Consider the following 22,821-nt stretch of genomic DNA (forward strand, 5'->3'; position numbering starts at 1 on the left):
TTCCCACGAAAGAGGAAATAGCTAGATTTTGTTTAATTTAATTTAATTTTTATTACTTGTGCAACATTGAGGCCGAATTGTGATTAAAGCCGAATTGTGCAACATTGAGGCCGTTAATTAAGATCTCTTAACTTTACTTGCTTGTCAAATTATATATTTTATGTGTGTTTAATGTCAATCAGGTTGTACATAGTCAGAGCATAAAATGGGCAAAAAGACAAAATTTTGAGAGAAAACAGATTCACGCATGTGTGTTGACTTTGTCTGCATATGCGTTGACTTTTTTGGGAAAACGGGCCGGATGTTTTAAGCCTGTTTGAAAGACAACATAAGTATAAATAGGCAAGAAAAAGGCTGGCTTAGGATTCTGAAAATTGTTTTTGCAAGGAAAGAGAGGCTAGGGTTCCAAGAGGTGATTTTCTCCAAAAAGCTTGAAGAACACTTCCATGGGGTCTTCTTCCTCATCTTCTTCCTCTTCTCACTCCTCCATGAGTGGCTAGTCTTCTTTTCTAGGGTTTTGATGAAACCCTAGCCATGTAATTAGGTTTTTCTTTTTGATTTTCAATTATGTAAATGTTTGAATAATTGTATGGTGTTTTAGAAGTTTCATATATATATTTTCCATTATTTCTTCAAATATTCAACTTTCTGTGATTGTTGAATGTTTTCCATACAAGAGTTTTCTATTCTTTCACATTCAAGGTATGAAACGAACCATACTACGAGAGACGAGTCGTGTCACTACCTTAGTTTAGAGTGAACGATTCGTATTACTTGAGATGGTTCGTGCTCGTACATTAAACGTGATGATTTTCTTGTTAAATGCTTTGAACTTGTAGTTGCGAAGTATTATTCCGTTCGAACCATAACATAATTGTTTTCAATTTGAAACCATATTTACGTAACTAGTGGTGGATTCATTGCCCTAGGTTTTTTCCCAAATCAGTAAATCCAATTTTATTTATAATTGATAATTTAATTACTTAGTTTAGTTTATTTGTTATTAAATTAGGTTATAAACAATCAATCTTTCATCAAAATTAATTCAGGAATTTAACAATTAAATTAGTTTAGTTTCACAAATGTCCCTATAGATCGATACCTGAACTTGCCATTATTCTGAAAGAATTTGGTATAGTTTTGTGTTTAATTTTGGTATGTGTAACGACCCATCACCGACTCAATGATAATGGGAGTTTTATATCAAACACCTTATAAGCGCACAAGTGTGTGAGCAACAAGGCAGGCAGGGTAGATCCCTATCGCATCACTTGAGTTGGATCATTGGGCTTAATGCACAGAGGTACACAGTACTACTCATAGAGTTGGCTTCTTGGGAGGATGATAATTGCTTAGTTCGTGACAAGCAGTATCAGAGCCAGTCTAGGAGTACTATGATGGGGACGTTACGGGAGACTTACACCAAGCACCATTGTGAGGTCCACACCAAGGGTGGTGTCCGTGCGGGATGGATTTCCCATGGGTAAAGGAATGGACAAGTATGGAGGCAGGCAAGATAATGTCCCTCTAACGAGGGCGTCAGGGATTGCCAGTGGTAGCACATCACATATCGACTCATTGGTAATACAAGTTCTACACTAAGAACATTGCAAGCACATAAGTGTGTGAGCATCAAAGCAGGCAAGGTAGATCCCTATCGCATCACTTGGGTTTGATCTTTAGGCTTAATGCACGGGGTACGCAATACCACTTGTGGAGTTGATTTTTTTTTTTTTTAAGATAACAAGTGCCTAATTCATAACATTATGCTTCAAAAGGCAGAGCTCAATGTATGAGATTTTCCATTTAGTTATTTTTATAAGATCTAAGAGAGGTTAGATGTATGCAATTTTTGAGAGATGGTTTTTGCATTAAATTTTTTTAACGTTGAATTCAAGCAATTCAAGCTTAAATTTGAAGCCCATTAAGATCATCTCCAATTCATACTCATATTTTTTTATCAAATTTAAATTTGATAAAAATTTAGTGAAAACGGTGTCCCAACCATTTCAACAAACTGGTATCAAATGAAGAGAGCCATACTTTTTTCATCAAATTAAGGAAACATTTAACCTTTCATCAAATTTCGCCAATGACCTTTGGTGGACAACCAAATTAGGGAAGATTTGATAAAAATTTACACTACGCCGAACGTCCGACTAGATTTGATGAAACGGTTAGAGCGTATTAAATCAGATCAAACTTTTATTCAAATTTTTATTCAAGTTTGATGAAAAATTTAAGTAAACATTTGAGATGCTCTAAGATAATTTCAAACTTAAATTAATGTTGAACTTAAACAAATTCATTTATAATGTAGAATGAGGATGGATCTAAACTTAATTAAATTTGTCCAAATTAAAATCCTAATATTATGTCAAGTAAATGGACATGAGATTATGTCATTGTTTTACTAAAAATGTTGTGTTTATTATTTTTTATTAAATTTGCATTTAATATGACACGCTCTATCACACATAAATATTACTGATATATAAAAGTGTAAATTATTCAATTTATGTGAATTGTTTGGGTATGGGTCTACTCGAGCCACATGGCCATCACAAAAGTATCTTAATTAAATTGAGAAATTTTTGATAATTTAAGAACCAAAAGAGAGATTTTTTTGGGGGACCAAAGTGCAAAAACAAAAGGACAAATTATACTAACAGTCTATATAGTTTGGGATTTGTGTTATTTTGTTTCCTAACTTTTTAATTGTAATATCACTACAAGAATTTTTACTTTTGGCGACTAAATTTTTAGTCGCCAAAATTTAATTTTTAGTGTTCGAATGGTTTTAGCGACTAAATTATTTGGTCGCAAAAGTAGTCGCCAAAAAATTGTCGGTAAAGGTAATTAGTGACTAAAATTATTTTAGTCGCCAAAAGGTTGGACGTTAAATTAAATTAGACCTTTTTCGGCGACCAAACTTTAAGTTGCCTAAAGTCTCACTTTTTTAGCTAATAAAATTTTAGTCGGTAAAGAGTTCTTTTTTTACTACTAAAAATTTAGTCACCGAAAGTTCCACATCTCTGGCTACTAAATTTTTTGTCGGCAAAGAGTTCCTCTTTTGGCTACTAAATATTTGGTTGCCTAAAGTTCTACATTTTTTTCTACTAAAATTTTAGTCGGCAAAAGTGTTTTTATCCTTTAATTTTTTGTTTTTAACTACGAAATATTTTAGTCGTCAAATGTTTGATTTTCTTTTGGCTACTAAACTTTTAGTCGCCAAATATTTTTTTTTTTGCTACAAAACTTTTAGTCGCCAAATGTCTTTTCCTAATTTCATTTTAACTACTAATTATTTAGTCGCTAAAAACATGATATTATGTTTATCGCAAAATTATAATTTCTCCACAACCCGTCTATATACAACACAACCTGTAATACGTATATAAACAAAATAATACATACTATCAATCATTCCACAATCTGCATCCATATACCAAAAATAAATAACATTAAATATCAAAGTCCATACAAATCAACTATTGTCCAAACTAAAATAATAATTCCATACAAAATATATCATACAAAAATCAAAACCCTCCGTACACAAAAAATACATTTACTACCAAGCGAAATTACCATTTGGCATGGTACAAATTACCATCGTAATCTGTACCACAACAAAAAGTGATATATGTACCACAACAAAAGTTTTCTATGGACTATGACAAAACGTCCTATATGTACATTGACAAATGGTATACATGTACCACAACAGTCATTATCTATTGATTGCCAAAAGTTTTTTGTATCAGTAATAATGAACTACACAAAAGCTGAGGACGACAAAAGTATTATATTAGTTCTACACAAAAGTGAAAATTCTTCTCCATACACCAATATGGATTATCCACAAGTCAACGTAATAAAGCCATTTACAAATAAAAACAAAAAATGAAACATTAGAATTGGTTACAAAATATCAATTCAGTCAGCCATATGGAACATGTTCTAACATGCATTTAAGGTAGAACAATCGAGAAATGTCTTCTTGTAAATAAAAAAAAAGTATATATATATATATATATATGTATCATGCAATATTTATTCCAACCAACTGAACAAACAATGTAATATGTAATTTCTTCATCCGATAAATATATAAAGGCAATTATTAGAATATGTAGATCTTATTTTAATAATGTTGTTGCTTTTAAACTAAGTGTTGCGAGTTTTTCGACTAAGTGTAAGGCGTATTCGGGGGCTGTTATGAATTTTTGCTCCCAGAAAGCTCTTTTTCGAGTAAATGTAGGACGTATTCGGCTCTAACTCCCAACCTACGAGTCTGAATTACGTTCCGTCGGTTTTCACAAGTCCTATTTGTCATGGCGAAGCTACCCGTGTGAGCCACACGGTGGTTTGGGGGCTGTTTTGAATTTTCGCCCCTGAAACACCCTTTTTCAACTAAGTTTAGGGCGTATTCAGCTCTAACTCCCAACCTACGGGTCTGGATTACATTCTGTCAATTGTCATAAGTCCTATTTGTCATGGGGAAACTGCCCGTGTGAGTCATACGGTGATTCGGGGGCTGTTTTGAATTTTCGTCCCCGAAACACCATTTTTCAAGTAAGTTTAGGGCGTGTTCGGCTCTAACTCCCAACCTACGGGTTTGAATTACGTTCCGTCAGTTCTCACAAGTCCTATTTGTTATAGCGAAGCTATCCGTGTGAGCCACACGGTCGTTCGGGGGCTGTTTTGAATTTTCACCCCCGAAATGCCCTTTTTCGACTAAGTTTAGGGCGTATTCGGCTTTAACTCCCAACCTACGGGTCTGGATTACATTCCATCAGTTGTCACAAGTCCTATTTGTCATGTGGGGAACTGTCCGTGTAAGCTACACGGTGGTTCGGGGGCTGTTTTGAATTTTCGCTCTTGAAACGTCATTTTTCGACTAAGTTTAGGGTGTATTCGGCTCCAACTCCCAACCTTCAAGTCCGAATTACGTTCTGTCAGTTCTCACAAGTCTTATTTGTCATGGGAAAGCTATCCATGAGAGTCACACAGTCATTCGGAGGCTGTTTTGAATTTTTGCCCCCGAAAAACTCTTTTTCGAGTAAATTTAAAGCGTATTCGGCTCTAACTCTCTACCTACTGGTCCAGATTACATTCCATCAGTTTCACAAGTCCTATTTGTCATGGAGGAACTATTCATGTGAGTCACACGGTGGTTCGGGTGCTGTTTTGAATTTTCACTCCCGAAACGCCATTTTTCGACTAGTTTAGGGCGTATTTGGGTCTAACTCCCAACCTACGGGTCCGAATTACGTTTCGTCAGTTCTCACAAGTCCTATTTGTCATGGAGTAGCTATCCGTGAGAGTCACATGGTCGTTCGGAGGCTATTTTGAATTTTCACCCCTGAAAAGCTCTTTTTTGAGTAAGTTTAAGGCGTATTCGGCTCTAACTCTCTACCTACAGGTCCGAATTACATTCCATCAGTTGTCACAAGTTTTATTTGTCAAGGGGGAATTGTCCGTGTGAGTCACATGGTGGTTCGGGCGCTGTTTTGAATTTTCGCCCCTGAAACGCCATTTTTCGACTAAGTTTAGGGCGTATTCGGCTCTAACTCCCAACCTACGGGTTCGAATTACGTTTCGTCAGTTCTCACAAGTCCTATTTGTCATGGCAAAGCTATCCATGTGAGCCACACAGTGGATCAAGGGCTACTTTGAATTTTCGCCCCCGAAACGCCTTTTTTCGACTAAGTTTAGGGCGTATTCGGCTCTAACTCCTAACCTACAGGTCCAAATTATGTTCCGTCAATTCTCACAAGTCCTATTTGTCATGGCGAAACTTTTCATGTGAGCCACATGGTGGATCGGGGGCTGCTTTGAATTTTCGCCCCTGAAACACCCTTTTTCGACTAAGTTTAGGGCGTATTTGGCTTTAACTTCAAACCTACAGGTTCAAATTATGTTCCGTTAGTTCTCACAAGTCCTATTTGTCATGGCGAATCTATCCATGTGAGCCACACGGTGGATTGGCGGCTGCTTTGAATTTTCGCCCCCGAAACGCCATTTTTCGACTAAGTTTAGGACATATTCGGCTCTGACTCTCTACCTATGGGTTCGAATTACGTTCCGTCAGTTGTCACAAGTCCTATTTGTCATGGAGAAGTTGTCCGTGAGAGTCACATGGTCGTTCGGGGGCTGTTTTGAATTTTCGCCCCCGAAACGCCCTTTTTCAACTAAGTTTAGGATATACTCGGCTCTAACTCTCTACCTATGGGTCCGAATTACGTTTCGTCAGTTTTCACAAGTCCTATTTGTCATGGGGAAGCTATCTGTGAGAGTCACATGATCGTTCAGGGGTTGTTTAGAATTTTCGCCCCTGAAACGCCCTTTTTCAACTAAGTTTAGGACATATTCGGCTCTAACTCTCTACCTACAGGTCCGAATTATGTTTCGTCAGTTGTCACAAGTCCTATGTGAAGATTAAGAGTACACATATTTTAATTCATACCAAATGCATGATCTTAGCTTGTCCTCATGCTTAACAATAAAGAGATAGTATTGTTTAGTGAATATGTAAATCTAAGTTTGTTTAAGTGTTGGTATGATATGAATAAAATTCTTCTTACCAAATACGACGATGACTGTCTGAACCCTCCAACAGTGCTGAGAGTCATAAAACCACAGAGTTCAAATGATTAAGTTGTTCTTGTTGCGCCTCCCTTGTTTTTTTTCCTTCTTCTACTTTTTTCATCAACTCTTTCCTCTCCCCCATCATCTCTTTACGATCTCTCTAGCACTCTTCTTTCTCCTTCATCAAATTTTCATGAAGAACCTCTATCCCAGATCGCATTGCCTTCATTTGTTTGTCACGAGATCGTGCCGCACTATCAGATGGCGAATAAGGTCGTGGACCAATCCCAAATCCACGCAAGTAATTCTTTCTCTGTCCAAGCACTTACCGTGAGAGGTCCTCCCGTGTCAATGGGATCCCAACATCCGTGGTTGTCGCTTGTAGATTCACCATCGCATCCTATCCTTACCAAAAAAAGTAGACTATTCAACAAAAGCACAAAGAATCACATTTAATTTTGTGCTAAGATAGGAATTAATATTAAATGCAATTGGCACAAAAAGTTTACTCATTACATGTAGCTCACTACATTTGGGGTCAATCCATTCGTTTGTTTTCTTCAATTTGTGTGATTTGGAATAAAATTTCAGAAAATCCAACTCTCCATTTTCATCTACCTGTTAGTTTCAAATAACAAAATTAATTCGTCACAATAGTAACCATGACTTTCATTTTACATATATAAGTGATGAGAAATATGTTCCAAATGCATCTAGCTCACCATGAGCGACATTGCTATTGGAAAGGAGCAAGATCCACTGGTGTGATTGTATGGTAGCAAACTCCAATTTGCTCTACCAGCTTTAGAGCGTTTCTAAAAAAGAGGAATTATGAAAGAATTAGTACATATCAATGCATAATACACAAACAAAGCAATAGAGTCGTTTATATTTGTTTGTTACCAAATGAGATACATCCTTCCAAGCCATATCAATCATGTATTTCCAATCATCCAAGCAAACTCCTATTGGCGGATGACTATATGGGTCATCAACGCCCTTTTCTACAAGTTTTTCGAAATGTTGCTTCAAAGTGTACCTCCAATCCTTATACAAGAGATACGCATTCGTATCAACGATCTCTTGAGCTTGTTGATCAGCATGAAAATCCTCCCTAATTTCAAACGTCCTGCAAGCATAAGTGTGTGACGTAATATAGAAATTGAATGCGGCAATTGTAACTTTACATAACGAAGACATTTTGTTTAAGGTCAGAAATTACTAGCACAGCTTGTATTACTGCATCTTTGATGCTCTTATCAATTTTCTTCCATGACTTCACTCTCTTGAGAGGGCACAAGCACCTTATCTGCAAACCCAACTAATTTGTTGCAGGGGTGGCATTCCCTTCTATGAGTGCATTCAGCATGCGATTGACATAAACATGTAGTTTCTCTCCTTTTTTGCACTCCTTTTCTGAGTGTAGGACTACATCCACGAGTTGACATACTTTTCCTTGCTCAAGAAGGGGCAACAAGTGTAAGGCCTTCAAATTATAAATAATGCCCCAAACATATAATCGACAATAATTAATATTAAATTTTAAATTTTATTAGCAAATTTTCTAAGGGATTATAATTTTTTTATACATGCAAGAAATTGTATTTCTAGATGAAGAAAAATCATTTACTTAAGTTCAATGGTCTTACCTACTGTACAGGGAGCAAATATTCAGGCAAGCCCGTACTCCTTTCTTCCAAGTTCCTGTATGTCCGATCACCTGAAAGCACAATGTGGGTGAGCTACCCGGCGGTGTGTGGCCGGAAAACCCCTCCGATGGTCAAGTTAGAACACATACCAGGGGATAGATAGAGAGAAGGGAGAGTGTTGAGTGTTTAGTGTATGTCTCACCAAATGTTCATCTGTCGCGTATGGGGGGCGCAGACATGCTTATATACCCTCTGTGCCCCATATCTACTCCCAGTCATCTCCTGACACGTGGCTCCACTATCCCATCTGTCAGCATAGACCTTGCTGAACATCACCTAATCTCAACTGCCTGCCTTCACAGCTAGAGCTCGGCCGCCGAGTTGCTATATCCGTTGCCAAGCACTTCACTGGCTAAGCCCAAGGAGGACCAGGCTAGGCGGCATCTCGGCGAAGCCTAGCCCGAGGCTCCTCTGAGGTCGGCCTTTCTGCTGGTCAAACAGTTACCTCGGCTGGCCATGCCTTTCCTGGCGCCGGTCACTCAGCTTGTCCGGCTTCGGCCATCCATTGATCGAGCAGCTCGGTCAAACCGAGCACTGCCTTGCCGGGCAGTTTCTTTACGGTCTGGGGCGGCACACACTCGGCCCACGTTCTGCCCGGCCCAAGTCTGGGCGGATAGTCGGTCATCTCGGCCCCATGCACCGTTGGGCCCTCAACCTGCTCGGCCGTTACCTCGGCCCAACTCCAGATCATAAATCACCCTCTCAATTGCCCCTTAATTCCGTCCGTGAAAGCGTGACTGGGATTACTCACTTCGACCGAGATAGCATTTCTCCGGCCTCCAAATTGCTAAAGGGGAACCGGGCTAGTTAACATAACTGTCTACAAACCTGCCCGGTTATACTTCTCGGCTGACATCTGTTCCTTCGAAAGTAGCTCGGTTGGCTCTTCGACTCTTCAACCCGTCGCTTCAGACCTGACGTCGTCATAAATGGGGACACGTGGCGGGCTGCCATTGGTCATCGAGCAGCCAACCCGCCGTTTTTGCCAGAATTTTGAATTTGGGCGGCCTTTCGTGCTTACATATACATGACCCCCCTCAAGCCATTTCTTCCTACTGCCTCTTTTCTACCTGACGATCCAGCGCTCAAGCCATCTCCTCTCATACTCGACTGCCATTCTTCGTGCTTGGAAGAACAGCTCCAGCCCTAAACAGGTAAGATCTTCAATCCCTATTAAGTTGCTGTTTTCTTTCATAATACACACATTAGGGCACAAAAACGTAGCTCTTAGGGCATAGGCCATAGAATCCATACCAAACCTCCCACTGTTCTTGGTGTTCTTCATCTTCATGAAGAACACTGAAGAACTGGGGTGAACCGGGCTCCTGGTCTTCTTTTGATCCAAAAAACCAGCCCAACCGAGCAAATAACAAGTTTGTCTCAACCCCAGCAAAAACCGAGATAACAAAAGGACTTGGTCGCTCAACCGGGCTAACATCTGGTTCGCTTGGACGACCGGGCTCCATAGCAAGACAACCGAGGTAGTTTGGCACTCTTCATGACCGAGCTAAAGTCCAGCTCCTTTTGCGCGACCGCGCTCACACTTAACACTTGCCATCCTTTCCCTGCAGAGTCCAAGGGGACCACTGTCATTCCTGAGGCTCTCAGGACCGAGCAGCATCCAATAACCAGTGCCAAACCCCTCAGCCGGGATACATTAAGCCGGCTACAAATGGGGAAATTCCGCTTCCTAGTGGATACTCCGGCCGCGCTAGCTGCTTTTAGAGAGGATTACGGCATCCCGGCCGATGTTCATCTCGAACTGGCTGAAGAGAAGACCACACCCTAGGGCAGACTTGACCAATGCCCCTCCACCGTGCTCTCAATTGTCGAAGGGGGCCTCCGTTTCCCGCTTAACCCTCTTATCACCGAGTTCCTTCGCCGCACAAGGCTGGCACCCACACAAGTGTCCACCAATACCTATAGAATTATCAACGGTGTTCATGAATTGAACAATCGGCTAGGCACCAACTTAGGTCTAGCCGAGATATTGAGGCAATACACAATGGGCCACACCGGCGACGGCCTTGCATATTACTTGAAGATAAGACCGGGCAAGGAAAAAATTGTAACCGGTACCCCGGATAAAGATTTGCACGACGACGATTTTTTCTGGGTGTCGGGCAATTACGAAACAGCCGAGGTGCTGGGCTGGTTTATAAACACGGGCTTCGGTTCTTCATGTAAGCTACTCAATTTTGCTCGGTTAGCTTAACTCTTTACTTTGTAACTAACCGGTTTTCCTGTTTCTTTTGCAGCAATCCAAGCCTTGCAAGCCAACTATCAATTTTCCAACGTCGAAGCAATTCGGACCGTGCTTCGGTACCCTCACCGAGATTGCAACGATTTACTCGGCTACACACCGACCTACAGGTATTCTGCTCCGCGCCGGAGTAGAGTAACTGACTTCCTCCGCGCTCCTTCACTGCCTCCAGATCCTTCCCTTCCTGACGTTCCCCTCATTCGCTTGATCGAGGAACAAGAAATGGCCAAGCGCAGCAGAATCAAGAACCTGCTCACCGCCACATCCGCCGAGATGCCGAGCGTCGTAACTCGCTCGCCGGCCGCCGGTCAATCCAGTGGCGCTGTGGTCGCCCTTGCCTCTCAATCCGCCGGGCAATCCAGCCGAGAACCCTCTGCACGTTGTGCCGGTAAAAGAGCTCGGGCAGATCCATCGGCCGAGCTAGTCGCCGAGCTTACCACCGAGCATCCATCTGACGCCCCCGCCCCAGTGCCGGCCTGACGCCCACATTTGAAGCACCGGGGTCAGGATATCCCGGCAACGGCTTCGATCAAGGCTGACAAAGAGCATCTGCTCGCCTTCGATCTGTCCAAAGCCCTACTACTACCGAGCGATGTGGTCGGCAGCGACCACGTCCCCGACACCCGGTTGGTCAAATCTTCAGTGAAGTCTATGGCCAGGGTAAGTCGATGTTTCTCTGAAAATTTCACAAGTGTTTGCCCGGTTCCGTTTCTAATCAACTTTGCTTTTTGCAGGCTATTCAAAAACAACACTTGGTTTTGGAGCGCATCCACAGGCTTCGGCAAAAGGCCAACGACACAGCCAGCCAGCCAGGTCGAGAGCCTTCAAGCCGAGCTCGGCCGAGCTAAGGCTTCCCTTGAGATGGCCAACGCTGATAATAACAGACTACTCGGTCAGCTGAATGCGGCCGAGAAAAAATAAAATGAGCTCCCGACCGAGGTGGACACCTTGAAGAAGTCGAAGAAGAAAGCTTGCCGGCCTGCCAACAACGCGGGTTTTAACGAGGCCGAGCAGAGCTACAAGAAGCAAGTCTTTGCAACACAAGACATATACTTTAAGGCTGGCTGGAAATCTGCCTGCGAACACCTCGGCCAGGGCTCTGACACCGACGTATTTGCCAACCCTCCTCCAGCTTCGCTACCGGTCTACCTCGTGCCTTATGCAAACGACGTCTTCAGCGCTTTGCAGGCTGAGGCCGAGGAAGGACTTGAAGAAGGAGACGGGGAGACAGATTCTGAGGCAGAAGAGGCCGAGGTGCAAGAGCAGCCCGGCAATTAGGAGCCCGGTGCCCAAGATACCAGTCCAACCATTAACCTTGATGCCGGCGAGGACGAATTCACCAATCTATCCCCCTTGGTTTAGTTTTCTTTTCTTTTTTGTATTTTTGCTTTCAACACTTCTGATGTAACCAGGCTCTGTCCCCACCTTTTGTATTGAATTTCTTGTCAATGAAAAATTCAAATTTTGCCAAGTGTTTGCACGGTAGTCATCAATTCCATCTTCAGCAAAATATCTCGGTATAACTCATTGTCTGAACAGAACACCTCGTCAACCGGAATTCATAACTCGGTTGAAGTGCTTAAGCAGAACAAAACAAATTTATAAAACGAAATAACCAGCCCGGTTTGAACAAATCATCAACACTTCCAACCGGATTAGATCATCTCGGTTGGGAATCCAAGGTTGGACAAAACACCAATACTTCCAACCGGATTAGATCATCTCGGTTGGGAATCCAAAGTTGGACAAAACACCAACTCTTCCAACCGGAGTACATCATCTCGGTTGGGAATCTGAAGTTGGACAAAACACCAACTCTTCCAACCGGAGTACATCATCTCGGTTTGGAATCCGAAGTTAGACAAAACACCAACTCTTCCAACCGGAGTACATCATCTCGGTTGGGAATCCGAAGTTGGACAAAACACCAACTCTTCCAACCGGAGTACATCATCTCAGTTGGGAGAGTTGGTGTTTTGTCCAACTTTGGATTCCCAACCGAGATGATCTAATTCGGTTGGAAGTGTTGGTGTTTTGTCCAACCTTGGATTCCCAACCGAGATGATCTAATCCGGTTGGAAGTGTTGATGATTTGTTCAAATCGGGCTGGTTATTTCGTTTTATAAATTTGTTTTGTTCTGCTTAAGCACTTCAACCGAGTTATGAATTCCGGTTGACGAGGTGTTCTGTTCAGACAATGAGTTATACCGAGATATTTTGCTGAAGATGGAATTGATGACTACCGTGCAAACACTTGGCAAAATTTGAATTTTTCATTGACAAGAAATTCAATACAAAAGGTGGGGACAGAGCCCGGTTACATCAGAAGTCTTGAAAGCAAAAATACAAAAAAGAAAAGAAAACTAAACCAAGGGAGATAGATTGGTGAATTCGTCCTCGCCGGCATCAAGGTTAATGGTTGGACTGGTATCTTGGGCACCGGGCTCCTCATTGCCGGGCTGCTCTTGCACCTCGGCCTCTTCTGCCTGGCCCAAGTCTGGGCGGATAGTCGGTCATCTCGGCCCCATGCACCGTTGGGCCCTCAACCTGCTCGGCCGTTACCTCGGCCCAACTCCAGATCATAAATCACCCTCTCACCTACGCCGTGCTCCTATGTCTCTTCCACAAATATTTGTGTGTCATCCGGCGGTTGTGTCTCATCGGATAAAGTCTATGGTGTGACAATGACATGTGCAGATGTTCCTGAGGGTAATGCTCTGGGGTCAGTTGCTGTTTTCTTACGCCACCCTGTTTTCATCCCAGGAACCATCCTGGTCCCTGCAAAATAGCTGCAAATATGATATATTAAGTAAAAATATCACATGCATCATCGATATTATGACCAATATGGATTATTTACATAAGCTAAAGTATTTACAAAATTACAACATGACAACAATAGGAAAATAATTGATAATGATTGTCAAATAAAAGTGTTGTACATAAACCGATGTTAAGCATAAATGTCAAATAAGGAGATTCATCAATTTAAAAGGTTCAACATTGCGAAAAAGTTTACAATATAGCTCAACATGATGACATGAAGAACAACATAAACAAAAAGACTAAACTCTCATCTAATAACATAACACACAAAGAATGGCAATCTCCTTCATCTCTTTCCGCATTACATCAACAAAAGGACAAAAAGACAAAACAACAACTACCAAGAACATACATCGAAATTTAGAACCCATACATCAAGACTCTATCACACATCCAAATTTAGAACCCATGCATCAACATTCTATGTCTATATCTGTATCAAAATCACTGTCAAGCTCTTCTTCTTCTTCATTGTCACCCTCCATTGTCGGTTCATCTTCATCATCACATATGAAGTCATCATCCATACCAACCTTGGGCTGTACGCGGTTATTAGACTGCAAAAATTTCATTAGAATAATTTCAGCGGCAATATCATCTCGACGCAACACCACATCATCATCCATAGGCTCAGTTGGTACAACATCAGTGCTTTCCCAAATTCTTCGTTGTTGAAACTTTTCTACTACTTTCCAATTGGCACCTGACTTCATATCATGCACATAGAAAACTTGTTGCACTTCACTTGGTAACACAAACGGGTCATCTTTATACCATCGACTTCGTATATCAATAGTAGTGAAATGTGGTTCGACACACAAAGTTTTGTTACTACCGGTGTTATACCATTTACATTGGAATAAAACAACACGGTGCCTAAACAAATATGTCATTTCCCAAACTTTGCAAATGTAGCCGTAGAACTTTATGAATTGGCCTTCATGGTCCCCTTCCACTACCAATCCACTATTTTGAGTTTTATGACAGTTGTCATGGTCGCGGGCATGGAATCGAACGTCATTACAAATGCATCCTGAATATGTGTTCACTAAGCTGTTAGGACCATTTGCCAGTGACCACATCTCATCGGTTGCTTCGGGTGACTTGTTGTGCCGCAATTGGTTCATCTACACAAGAAAAAACTATCACGTTATTTTTGACATAACTTAAGCTGATGTGTAAACTACACTATAAGGAATTTTAGCATACGCGATCTTTGAACCATTTAAGAACTTCTTTGCATTGTATCTTGGCAATGTCGCATGCCCTTCCATGTTGTTATTACAACAACATCTTGTGTTCCCTACGTAGGACAATGTAATTCATAAGTAATTTGAAGAATGATTACTAAAAAAAAGTATATAGGTCACATATAGTATGTCACAAGTTCGATGCGTACTCTAGATATTCTTCCACTTCTAAGCTGTTGTGTTAGACAAACCAATGAGGCCTTTCACAGTCGGCTACAGACACATCAGTTTTCCTTGTTAGTAGACCAAACGGACGAACATTTTAAGTGAAAATTGCCAACCCCGGGCCATTGTCACCCCCATCATAGTTCCGTTATTCCTAATTAAACATCGTTTCAACGCCGTCTAAATACATTGAACAAAACGTCAAACACTCTTTTGAAATGTAAGCCTCCGTAATGGAACCTTTTGGATGAGCTTTATTGCGAACAAATCCCTTCAGAAGTCCGAGCATCCTACATAGCAATATGATTTGAATGTTAATGTTTACATTATCTATTATATGTAAATAAGGATGTTCGGGAACTCATGGTATTACCTCTCAATGGGATACATCTATCGATATTGCACAAGCCCTCCAAGCATAGCCTTGTGAGGCAAATGAATTGCCAAGTGGACCATGACATCAAAAAATGCAGGAGGAAAAATCTTCTAAAGCTTGCAAAGTATAAGTATGATTTGTTCCCCAATTTTCTCCAAATCAGTCATCCTCAATGTCTTTGAGCATAACTGTTTGAAAAAATTTCCCAACTCAAAAAGTGTGGTCCCAATCTCCTTGGAAAGGTATCCACGCATCCCAATTGGAAGTAGTCATTGTAGAAGGACATGACAGACATGAGTTTTGAGGCCAGCTAATTTTCCACCATGAGCGGTGACACAGTTGGATATATTTGCTGTATAGCCATCAGGGTACTTAATCGATTTCAAGAAATCACAAAAACCTTGTCTCTTTACCAGGGACAGTGTGTACGATGCTGGAGGCTTCTTAAATAAGTCATTGGAATGCCTCTTCAAGTGTAATTTCTTTCGTATCCGCATGTCTTCTAGATCCAAGCGTGCTTTATTTGTGTCCTTGTTCTTGCCATCAATGCTCAGTAGTGTCCCGAGCAGATTGTCACATATATTCTTCTCTATGTGCACGACATCAAGGTTGTGTCGAAGGTTTAGCATTTTCCAACAGGGTAGGTCAAACATGATGCTTCTTTTTGTCTAATTGGAAGGTGGATTTTCTGACCGTCGTCTTTTCGGTTGTTTGGATGCTTTCCATACGGCCTGTATGTCCCCAAATCAATTTGCTGCAGTATTTGTTCTCTCAATAATTCCACAGGTTTAGACCGATGCTCATTTTGACCATTGAAGAGATTATTTCTTCACCAAATATGGTCCTCAGGCAAGTGGTGGCAGGCACCCATGTATGCTATCTTACTTCGCAAACACTGAGATGATACATCCATGTTACAATTAGGGCAAGCCAAGTTACCTTTTGTAGTTCAACCAAACATGGTACCATATATGGGGAAGTCATTGATGGTCTACATGACTGTTGCATGCATTTTAAAATTTTGACCATTTGAGGCATCATATGTTTGCACACCATGCTCCCACAAATTCATTAACTCCTCCACTAATGGTTGCAAGTAAACATCGATGTCTCTTTCAGGGGCGGATGAACTGTGAATAAGCATTGACATCATCAGAAATGGCTCTTTCATACACTTCCACGGGAGGAGATTGTAAGGCATTAAGAGAATGGGCCACATGCTATACGATGTGCTCATATTTCCAAACGGATTGAAACCATCCGTGGCAAGCCCTAACCTTACATGCCAGGGTTCCACAGAAAGCATAGGATGCTGCATATCAAAGTCCTTCCATGCCTGACCATTGGTTGGATGCCTTAACATTCCATCATCCACACGCTTCTCTTTGTGTAAGCTCATATCTGTGGCGGTTTTTTTTGACATATACAATCTCTTCAACCTCGGTGTCAAAGGAAAGTACCTCAATATTTTGTAAGGAATCTTTTTACCACTCGCATTATTGAACTTGTATCTCGACTCCTTACATGTAGGGCAATTATCCAGTTTTGCGTTGTCCTTCTAAAACAAAATACAATCATTCTTGCATACATGAATGGCCTCATATCCCAAACCCAATTTACGTAAGAACTTTTTCAATTCATAAAGGGTCCATGGAATAGTTTCATCACACTTTGGGAGAATGTCTTTGAAAACTTGCATAACCATATCAAAAGATTTGTTGCTCTATTTATTGTACACCTTAATATAAAGCATCTTAATAACGAAGGACAACACGAAAAACTTTTCACACTCCGGGTACACTTTGTGTCGAGCATTATTAAACAACCTAATGAACTTTACTAAATTTTCTCTCTCCGAGCTATTAGGTTCTTCGTCGATATGATCATCCATGAGGCCACTCATGTAAACATCTTCCAACATAGTAGGTAACTCACCCAAATTATCGTCAATGCCAAAAATTGCAGCTCCACCTCTTTTACCAGCATCATTTAACACACTAGGCTGATCATGACGCAATGAAACACGTTCCCCGTGGTGTATCCAAGTTCTATAAGAACACGCGATTCCTCTTCGAATCAAGTGCAGCCATACAACTTGTCGACTATGTTTTGTGCCATTCAAACAATCGACACACGGACAACGAATGTCATCGTGTGGGCCTAAATCCTTTGTAGCAAAGTCAATAAATGACTTAACACCTTGTTGGTACTCTTTACTTTTCAACCTATCACTTATCATCATCCAACTCTTGTCCATCTTTTGAACCCTACAAGTCAAGCAAAGATAAACTAGGACTTTTGAGGATGGCCATAAAAGATGACTCTTATCATCATAAAGAAAATACAAACAAAATTTATATATAAAAAAAATCACACATAATGATATATCTTATTTATATTATTTAATAAAAATTAAAATGTCTATCACTTTAGTGAATATTATAAAAATAACATTATTTCACCAATTTTGCCTTTAATATCATTTTTGTTTTAATAATAGAGCATTAATCTCCTTGTATTGTCTTTCAAGTGTTAGGCGAGACTTTTGCACTACATTTGGCAAAATTTATGAGAAGAATAATACAAGACATGAACAAATAATTGACCAAATAGCTGCACTTATTTATGATGTCTTCAACATGAACATATACTCATTACTAAAGCTGCATATGATTTTTTCCCTATTTCCCTATTTTGTAAGGCATGAAGCTGCAGATGATATTTTTCCCTTTATTAAAATTGTTACTCTCAAAAATTTCATACTAAAAAGACAATAAGGTCTAAAGTTTGATGAATTTTTTTGATCGTCCAAGTACAAATTTTATTACATCGAATAGATAACTCCAAATATAAATTTTATTACATCGAATAGATAACTATTTGTTTGCTTATCTTGATGGTATTGCCCACTACAAATTAACATAATCAAAACTCTTTTTAATTTTATTCTACAAGGTAATCACAAGTAAATAGTTCTTTAAGTATTATTTGCCATGCATATTAATCTATTTCAAGGGTTCCTCATAGCCTTGAATTGTTCGACATTTTCCTCATACCTTAATCTATTTTCTCTTATCTTCTCTTTCATTGGTACCATTTGTAACTTGCACTGAATGTATTTTCATTTCTATCTTTTCTCATAACCACCTCAATATATAACATTCCCTAAAAACAGGAATTTTACTTATAGCTCAAACATCATCACATGTAGCAGAAAGTTGGATTTGGCAGTTCAATCTGTTCAAAATATCTACGTCTATTAACTCAATGCGAGAGTGAGAATACCAATTAAGCACATAAACATGTGGACATATATATATGTAAACATCTAACAAACTAAATTACACTTGCAACTTTATGTCTTAGAAAAGAAGCATCAACACAAAGATGTTTGTAGATAACAATGACTCAAATGAAGCAGACAGGAAGTATCTCTTTTAAGGGGCAAGAGGCAAACAAGTACACAGATATTCATGGCTTAATATGTAGAGAATCTATTTCAACATAAACAACTCTGATTCATGTTAACACAAAATAACCCAAAATCATCCAAGGAAAACAAACCAACATAAAAAAAATATCAAAATCATAGAACAGCAAAAAAAACTTGAACTAAGATAAAGCATCCGGAAAAAAATTTTGACTGTAAATCCAAAAGGAAAAAACAAAAAAAACACAAAGAGTTGACAAATTTTCCGTAGTACTCGTGGTACTAACTCTCAATTAACTAGCAAAATTGTCCATTGAAACTCCAGTCAGTTTAGATAAATCTATTGGAAGTATAACTTCACTACCAGTATTTATACATAAATTGTTTAAAGAAGTGCAATTATTAATTGTGATAATAAAATATAAATTAAACATGGTTAAAAAGAAGATTGAAAACATTGTCATTTGCATGCAGAGTGATTAAAAAGGGCACTTTTATCAAGCATGCATGTTGTGTACAGTGTATACACACAAACAAAGAAGAAGAGGGGGGAGTTACACTTGGGCTATTGAGTTTTCTTTTCCTTGTTAAGAGGCAGTGGATTTGGGTGGGATGGTCTTACAAAATGATGATGGGTAATTTCCTCTAAAACCCTTTCTTGGGCACGCTTGTGTTCCAAAAATCTCTTAAACTTGGATGTTTGTTACATGTTTTTGGTAGGGCTTAAGATGATACTAAAAATTATAGCTAAATGAATGGATGAACAGTGTCTTTAACTAAGTCTCGCAAAACCTATGATAGAGATTGAAACTATTGAAGGAAATATGCAAATAGCTTAGTGGTTTATACCTTGACCTGTTTTGGTGTAGGTTATGGCACACTTTACTCTGCAAATATTCCTAACATAACCTATAGCTAACACCTCTTCATGAGAATTTGTAAAGTATATTATGAAGATTATGATGTCCAATCTATTTATTGGAAACAACATATACAGTTGAAAAACAATGCGAAAACTTGGTTTGGTTTGGTCCTACTGTTGATATTACAATCAATAGGACTTATATAACATAACTGAATTGGGAATATATGTGCATAATATAAGTCTAGTTTCAGCAGATGTGCAGCAGATATTTGCAATCATATGCAATGATCCACTGTTTACATCATGACATAAACTTTGAGTACACAAAAATGTGAGGGTGTTTTTTTATGAGGCAACTCTTATGGGAAGTTTCCTGTTTAGAGGAGGAAACAAAATAAAGAGAAGGATCAAATATGAGAAGACTAAATGGAATATCTTGTTAATTTTAGTGGCAATGTGATATTGATGGCATGAACTTAATTGTAGTCATGATGGTGCAAAATTGAAGACCATGATTCTGTAATGCATTTTCATGTGAAATCTACAGATCATCTATATTTCAACTCAACACATGCTCACTGTACTTTGTTTTCTATTTTGTTTTGAATCTGTAGCTTTGATTCACAGTTTAACCAGAAAATTGTTCAAAACATTGGGAATAATTTGAATCAAACAAAAACAGAGTACTGCCCCCTATCCAGTTGGTATACATTATGAAGTGAAGAACATTAACTTATGGTTACAAGATGGCTCAACTGATGTTGGCGTATTTCTGATCTATGGGATGGGTCGAATAGGGAAGACAACCATTGCCAAACCTATTTACAACCTAAACTTTGACAAATTCGTTTGATTCAACCCAACAGTTTGATTCGTTTACAAAATAAAATTTGTTTCAGATATATTGAAAGCCTCTGCATAAAAAAAAAACCCTAAATGTAGAACAAAAATCATAACCCATTTACTTGTTTCCCATAAATCAAACTCAAACAGGGAAATAGAAAAAGGAAGAGAGGCAAAGAGAGAGAGAGAGAGAGAGAGAGAGAGAGAAAGAGACCCGAATCAAATTCAATGGGTGTTAGACGGTGTACCTGTGGTGGTTCGGGGGCTCTGAGCGACGGTGGCCAATGGTTAGTCGATGAGAGGAGATGACTAAAGGGCTGTCAACGAGAGTGAGAGCAAGAGACTAGAGTGTTTCCTTTGGTGTATTCAATACATACAGAGAAATAAATAAATAAAATGAAACATAGCCTGAAAATATGCAGTACTATTTAATATTCTCACCAAATTTTTTTTGGTTTTATTGGCGACAAAATCAATTTAGTCACTAAAAGTAACCTTTGCCTACCAAAATTTTTGTAGCCAAAGATAAAAGTAAAATAATGTTTAATTATTTGGCGACTAAACCATTTTAGTAGCCAAATATTTTTATACGACTACTAAAAAAATTTTTTCGTTGTTGAAAATAAATATTTATCGACAAAAGATTGGTCGCCAAACATTAATACCAAGCATTTTGCAAGATTTTTACTGACTACATATTTTTAGTAGGCAAAAATGAGTTTACATCGATTAAAAAAAATTTAGTAGTCAAAAAACAAAACTAACGCCGACTAAAATGTTCATTAGTCGCCTATTACGGCAGTTTTTAGCGACTAATTTGTTTTTTAGTCGCTAATAAGTAATTTACAATGACTAAAAAAATTTAGTAGCTAATTTTTGAACCAATGGCAATCAATACCAATTTTAGTCGCCAAAGGTATGAGTTTTGGCAACTAAATTAATTTTGGTCGCCAAAAGTGCAAATTGTTGTAGTGTATATTTGATTATGAATTTTGAATTTTATTCAAAATAAGGATAATTAAAGATACCATTGCTCAATTTTAAGGGCAAAGTAGTCAATTTGATAAAATATAAACTAATTTGACAAAAATAAGTGTCAAAAAAATATTTTTGAATTTTTAAAAATTATTTTTACTCACCAAAGATAAAATTATGTAAAATTGATAAATTTTTTACACATTTATTTATTTATTTATTTTATCAATTTAATTTTTATTATGTGTTTGAATGATGATCATGTAATAGGTGTTGTTAGATTTTAATGTGTAATCGATATATTTAATATATGAAATATTTTTAGTTTTAGATTTTTTTTATTTAATGGATTGGTTTAATAATAAAATCAAAGTTGTCACCATATTTGACTTTTGAAAAAATAAAAACTAATTTAATGAAAATAAAAACAACTAACCATTGCATGATCATCATTCAAACACATAATAAAAATTAATTTGATAATAAATAAATAAATAAATGTGGAAAATATTTATCAATTTTAAATAATTTTATCATTAGTGGGTAAAAATAATTTTTAAAATATTTTTTTGACATTTATTTTTGTCAAATTAGTTTATATTTTTATCAAATTGACGACTTTGCCATTGAAATTGAGTAATGATATCTTCAATTGTCCTTATTTGGAATAAGATTCAAAATTTAAGCACAAATATGTCACAATTGAAAAGTGATGAACCAAAGTGATACATGTCCCAAAGTGTAAGGGGCCATTAATGTAATTCGCCCCCCCAAAAAAATCATAGTTTATGGATGAAAGCAAAATTATTCTAAAAAAATTTGTAAAATTCATTAAGAGTATCTCCAATGCTTACTCTTTTTTTCTTCTTTTTTCTTTTCCATTAAATTTGAGTAAAGATCTAGGTTAAAAATTTCATTTGATACTAAGTATTCTAACGCTAAATTTTTTATTTTTATCAAACAACTAGTCGACTAGGAGGACAACTAGGAAGATGTTCGGGTGGTCAACTTGCTTAGTGTAGATTTTCTTCAAAGTTTCTCCAATTCAGTCGCCTATTCGGTTGTTCGATAGATCGTCCATTTGGTTGATCAAGCGGTCATCCACCAATGGTCATCTGCAAGATTTGATGGAAAATTAAACGCTCACTTAATTTGATGAAAAAAGTAAGACTCCCTTCATTTGATACAAATTTAGTAAAACAATTGGAATATCGTTTTTATTAAATTTTTATCAAATTTAAATTTAATAAAAAAAATTTGAGTTTGAGTTAAAGATGGTGTAACACGGTCGCACACCTTACTACCCAAAAAATAAATAAATTATGGATTAGAGTTTATAAAAAAAATTATAGTAGCGTTTGGTAGAGTTTTCTAAATATGATTTGAGAATATGAGTTGTATTTTGAGTATGTGAGTTTAAGAATTATGATTTGAGTGTGAAAAATTTGTTTGATGAATGAGTTTTGAATTGAGTGAGGAATTTTTGATGTGACATATGATATTTTGTTCAAAAACTTATAATTCA

General features: G+C 38.3%; 1 protein-coding gene across 1 annotated transcript; it reads right to left on the bottom strand.

The window, feature by feature from the left end:
- Positions 1-13,237: 13,237 nt before the first annotated feature.
- Positions 13,238-17,440, bottom strand: LOC145806908 (uncharacterized). Its single transcript, XM_082904758.1, has 5 exons — positions 16,922-17,440; positions 16,237-16,741; positions 15,477-15,772; positions 13,811-14,519; positions 13,238-13,344 (listed from the first exon to the last, which is right to left on the bottom strand). Exons 1-5 carry the CDS (start codon positions 17,438-17,440, stop codon positions 13,238-13,240), a joined length of 2,136 nt encoding a protein of 711 aa, XP_082760884.1.
- Positions 17,441-22,821: the final 5,381 nt, after the last annotated feature.

The sequence above is a fragment of the Camellia sinensis genome, chromosome 14, assembly GCF_055761805.1.
Source record: "Camellia sinensis isolate YWXY chromosome 14, ASM5576180v1, whole genome shotgun sequence".
NCBI lineage: Eukaryota > Viridiplantae > Streptophyta > Magnoliopsida > Ericales > Theaceae > Camellia > Camellia sinensis.